The sequence below is a fragment of the Nicotiana sylvestris genome, chromosome 4 (genome assembly GCF_000393655.2).
Source record: "Nicotiana sylvestris chromosome 4, ASM39365v2, whole genome shotgun sequence".
Lineage (NCBI taxonomy): Eukaryota > Viridiplantae > Streptophyta > Magnoliopsida > Solanales > Solanaceae > Nicotiana > Nicotiana sylvestris.
Window position 1 is genome coordinate 6937453 of NC_091060.1, and position 5864 is coordinate 6943316.

Genomic DNA, 5864 nt, shown 5'->3' on the forward strand with positions numbered 1-5864 from the left:
TTTGAAAAAAAAGTACTTTTGAATTTGGAGAAGCTTGACCAATAATCGATAGCGGGGTCGGAATTTTTATCAAAGGAATTCGAAATATTAAAAAATAAATATATGACACACCAAGAGAATTCAATATTTATTAATTATACATAAAAATTAATTATAAACTTATATATACAATATAATTTTTGAGCAAAAAAGTTTCGAATAAATCCCCTTCCACCACCCTAGCCATATATAGTTTGTAACACTCACTCCTCATGAGGCACATTCATTTATAGTGTCATATCACGAGTTTAAATTTCAAAGAGCTTTAGAGTAGGGTCGATGTAGTGTAAATTGTGAGTTCAACGGCATTTAGTAAATTTAGTTCAAACTTTATATATGTGTTTAAGATCCACTAAACAAACACAAATCAAAATTTCGAATCTAGTAAATTAATTGAAAAGTAATAGAATATCTAACTCAAACTAAATAAAGTTCAAATCCGAAATTCTCTATATTCAAGAATTTTGCATTGTTTAGATCCTTTTAATTTAATTCCAATTAGTAATAGTTAAAGAGTAGTCGCATCATGTGTTCACACAAGGTTCAACCGCATCCAAGAAGTGTAATGTACTAGAATCCGTGAGCATCTAACAACAACAACAACAGACCCAAGTTTGATCCCATATATGGAGTCTGAGAGGGTAGTGTATACGTACGCAATTCTTACCTCTACCTCATAGAGATAGAGAGGTTGTTTTCGATAGACCCTCGACTCAAGGAACATTGAAGATAAGGCAACCAAACAACAAAGAATATTAGCAACAATGTAACATGGTAACGAGCGTGAATGTCACAACATGCATAATAAAGAAGTATAAATAGGAAATTACAAAAATAGTCCTAGTACTATTGGTCGGCTTAGGAGGAACACATTACTATCTATCAACCTACGACCCTAATCCTCGACGTCCAAATCTTCTTGTACGTCACATTTACTGTTGGTGCAATTATTAATAATAGAAAATGGAGAAACCGTACACACGTGCCGCGTCAGGTACACGTATACCTCCAAACGCACCGATTAAAAAAGGAAGTTGAAGGCGCCCTTTCTTATCATTAAGTAACGGTTTTTGCACTGCAGATTACTACAGAAAACGAAACATATAGACATTATCATCAACATTTTTCTCTCCAAAATTGTAAATCTCCCTTTTTTCCTCATTTCTTTTCTGGGGTTTCTCTTCTTTTCCAGTTTTTACAATCTATATAGTAACTCTTAGTATTTCAAAATAAAGACTTCATTTATTTATTTTTCCCATTGAAAAAGTATGGTGGTTATGGTTTCACGTACTGGCCGGCATTTGCAGCGTTATAACAAGGGTCGTCGCCAAGTTGTTGGGTATGTTAATTCAAAAACTCCTCTCTCTCTCTCTCGCCCCCCCAATTTATTGATGTTCTTTCCTATTTATATATTTAGAATTAATTTAACTTTAAGTTTATAGCCACACAAATGTTTATGATTTGTTTAGACTATGACTTCTTCTATTTTTCCTTCAAAATTTTGTGGTTTAGTCCAAATTTGGGTGATTAATTATTAATGTAAATCATGCAAGATGGGCCTTTGGAGCAACTGAGATTAGCACAATGTGTTTCTATGGTTGAATTTTGGAATTAGCCTCTTTAATAAGCTCGAATTTTGGAACTAGCCTCTCTAATGAGAATTTTAGAATTGCTTAAGTCACTCCTCTTTCCTCAACAGTAAACGGATTTATCATCCGAACCTGATAACTTTGGCTCAGACCCTATATATTTGTTGAACATTCACTGAATAAGTATAAATAGTAAAGTTTGAACCTAACAAATCAGATGAGTTAGGTAGAATTCCAAACTCTAATCCATAATATTCAAATCCTGAATTCACCTTTACTTATTAATATATATATATATTTTCCACATCTTTATTAATGTAGACCATGAGTTTCTTTTTACCTAAAATTTTGGTTTGAGAGGTGGGAGGAAAGAGGGTGTAATAATTAATGAAGAGTTGACTTCTAGGATGAACAAAATGACACAGAATCAATGGTCCATTTCACTTTGCAATTATTAGAACAACTTCAATTTTCAGCCTTTGGTTCTGTAAGTGGGAGTGTGGCAGTGGTGCATCATCAAGATTCCAGAGGGTGCTTAGACTAAGTTGCTCGAACTCGGGTCTGATACAGGTATGGATCCGAGTATTGGATTCGATAAAATCTAAATTTTAAGATTTGGGGTATGGATCCAGGTGTGGATACGAAAATTCGATTAAGAAAATTCAAAATTATAAAAATAGAGCTATATGAATTTCGAGAGAGATTATGTGAAAAACCCTCCATCTATATCTCTGCTACTATCTACCAGAAGTCCAAATTTAGAACACGACCCCTTGAATTCTTGATATTTCTGAAACACAAACAGCAAATATGAGACAAACGTATTACAATATTGAAGGTATGCACCCCCCCCCCCCCAAATTTGTCGATAGACTCGGGTAAAAGTATCCGAAGTTAGTTGACCGAACTCGGGATGTATCCCGTACCGGCACCCGTCCCATCCCATGTCAAGACGGGTGCGGCACCAAAAACGAACAGTCCACGCAACTTACGTGCTTGATGTTCTTTTATTTGTGTGCAAAATGGATTGATTCACAAATTAGAGTTTTTGAAATAATTACTTGTTTGCTGCTTCTCAATTTACTGGCGTCTGAAAACTAAGTTTTGTATTTTTCGAAAATGAACTTGAGGTGAACTGTTTCAGTATTGACATTTTCCAAAAGATTGATAAAAATAAACAACTGGTTAACATTCTTTTTCCACCTCTTTATCTTATCAATTGGTACTCATTTTGACATTTTCTTCTTCAATTTGTGTATTATTGTAGTTAGGTGTTTATTTTTCTTTTGGCTGTTTCTATTAGCTTGAAAAAGTCAATATCATGTGCTCTTGGCATTTTGTTCACCTCATCACATGCTTTGTTTTTCTATGGGAAAAGGACCATTTTTTTCCTGAATTACTGTATTTGATTGTTTAGTGAAATGGAAGGGGGTCTTGACGTAACTCCTAAAGTTATTGACATGTGACCAGGAGGTCACGGGTTCGAGCCATGGAAATATCCTCTTGCAAAAATGCAGGGTAAGGCTGCGTACAGACAGACCCTTATGGTCCCACCCTTCCATGGACCCTGCGCATAGTGGGAGCTTAGTGCACCGGACTTAAACTACATGCTTTACAATATTTCTTCATATCAGAATGAGTTTTAGATTTGGTAACTTCATCTTTACACTTATGTTGTCTTGAGATGAGTTTGATGTCTTCTGCAGATGTATACCGTACAGATATAAAGATATTATTGACCTATCTATGGGGGATGAAGATGCATTTGAAGTTCTTCTCATAAGTCCTCAGAGAAAAGGAAAAGGATTGTTGTTTCCAAAGGTAGCAAACAGATCTATGGTTCTCAAACTTAATGGTAGTTTTTCTCTAAGCTGTATATCAGATGATTTGTCTGTTTTATTTACAAATCTTGCTCTTGTAATGCCAGGGAGGTTGGGAAAAGGATGAAACAATTGAAGATGCAGCAAGACGCGAGACAATAGAGGAAGCTGGTGTTTGCGGTGATGTTGAGGTTAGTTTTTAACAGCGATCGCTTTTAGTTTAGTGCCTATAAGCAACCTCTCTATAACAACCTCGTTTGTTATAATATTTTTTGGTTGCTATAGTTAAGTGTTGTTATATAGGACATATATTATAACATTACATAAAAATCGGTTCCAAGCAAAAAATGACTTTTATAGTAAATAACTGTTATATAGAGATGTTATAGAGAGGTCTTACTGTATTTGGTTATATGGCTGTGACAAGATATGGAAGAGTATTGGCTTTGGTTAAAGAGTTGACTGTTGTGGACCTTTCAAATGGCTGATATACAACAACAACGAATACAGTATAATCTCACAAGTAGGGTCTGAAAATATATGTCAATAAAAATTAGATTATGAAGCCGAAAGCCTTTTGAAAGTTCTTTAATTTGCAACTTTTCACTACTAATCCTGAATTTTGAGTGAGTTAGTGTCTTTTAAATACTATTTTCTTATTTGCCAAATCATTGCTTAGCAATAACAAGTCAACTAAGTATGCTAGGGTGAAAAAAGATCTTTAAAACCGATATAGTTTTAACAAAGATATATCGAGGGTTCGGATCCCTTTCTCTCCTTTTTTGCTAATTGAATAGATTTTTTTTCTTTAGTGATTTTTCCTAACCTGCTATCCAAAAGAAAAGGGAATGGCTCGGCTATCCCTCCTAGCCAAGCCAGAAAAATAGATTAAATTATTTCTGGTTGACCTCGCCACTGCTTTTTTCCTTCTTGATCTTAAATCTTGTTGGCCTTGGTCTTGATAAAGCGTTAATGCCTACCTTTAGGTTGTTACATGTAGTCCTAACAAGTGTCCTTTGGGTTGAAAACCTTATTGCAGGGTAAATTAGGAATTTGGTACTTTGAGAACAAGAATGGTGACACTGCCTATGAAGGGCACATGTTTCCTTTATTTGTAACAGAGGAGCTAGATTATTGGCCTGAGAAAGACATCCGCAAAAGATTTTGGGTATGCGGCTGCCCATACTGTAAATTTCCATATAAACAATATCACATAATTCTCTTTAAAAGGCAGTCTGATTCACTAAGCTCCCGCTATGCGCGGGATCCGTGGAAGGGCCGGATCACAAAGGTCTATTGTACGCAATGTCTTACCCTGCATTACTGCAAGAGACTGTTTTCACGGCTCGAACTAGTGACCTCCTGGTCACGTGACAGCAACTTTACCAGTTACGCCAAGGCTCCCCTTCATCACATAATCGACTTTGCTTACTAATATTTCCAAACATCAATTTTGCAGATGAGCGTGCGAGAAGCAAGAAAACTCTGCCAAAATGGGTGGATGAAAGAAGCATTAGAGTTGCTAGTTAGTCGACTCACATCACAAAGTAGGCGGACTAAAGTCGACTTATTTTCAAGAATCAACTGCAGCTCCGGTGGCCATGGAACTGTTTTGCACTTGGGGTGCAGGGCTCAAGTACTTGCTCCACCACTACCAAATCCTGCAGAAGAGGCCTAGTTTCCATAAGCCTAACGGAGGAGGTTAAAATGTTAACGACAAAGGTAAAAAGTAGCTTGTAAATAGGTAATCAATGATGAACCCCTAACTGTTTGGTCTAGTGGTAAGAGAGTAGCACATGGTGTGTAGATTAGGCGCATGTCATGTTTTTCAAACCTGCCACAGGTAAAAGCCTTATATTTAAGTGGATAAGACTAGAAGGGCGACCTCATTATCCACCAAGTTTCAAACCATGCACCACCGGCCCTCGGGGATTTTTTCTGTTATCAAAAACTAGGAAGTCAATGGTGATGGAGTAAGTTAGAGTAATCTGCTTAATCATGGAAGTATTTAGTTTTTGTCTTGTTTTGTTTTCTCCAAATTGGAGTTATGTAAATGCATGATAGACTTAAGTGGATAAGACTAGAAGGGCGACCTCATTATCCACCAAGTTTCAAACCATGCACCACCTGCCCTCGGGGATTTTTTCTGTTATCAAAAACTAGGAAGTCAATGGTGATGGAGTAAGTTAGAGTAATCTGCTTAATCATGGAAGTATTTAGTTTTTGTCTTGTTTTGTTTTCTCCAAATTGGAGTTATGTAAATGCATGATAGACTTACTATCTCACTGTCTTTTTTAGGAACTTTACCTTTGTATAGGTACTATGTAATGAGTGCCTGAAGATGGTGAAGTTACCTTTACGTTTTCATGTCTTTAAAAGATCCGAATCTTGATGTTTAATTTTTCCATTAGAACTA

General features: G+C 36.1%; 1 protein-coding gene across 2 annotated transcripts; it reads left to right on the forward strand.

Annotated features, from left to right (window-relative positions):
- The first annotated feature begins 1091 nt into the window (after positions 1–1091).
- On the forward strand, positions 1092–5864 carry LOC104241738 (nudix hydrolase 18, mitochondrial-like). 2 transcript variants are annotated; one of them, XM_009796670.2, is made up of 5 exons: positions 1092–1378; positions 3335–3449; positions 3556–3639; positions 4488–4616; positions 4908–5864. In XM_009796670.2, the coding sequence occupies exons 1-5, from the start codon at positions 1308–1310 to the stop codon at positions 5124–5126; spliced, it is 618 nt and encodes a 205-aa protein (XP_009794972.1). In that variant the 5' UTR covers positions 1092–1307; the 3' UTR covers positions 5127–5864. The 2 variants fall into 2 exon arrangements, with proteins under 2 accessions (XP_009794972.1, XP_009794973.1); XM_009796671.2 differs by lacking the exon at positions 1092–1378 and adding an exon at positions 2076–2198.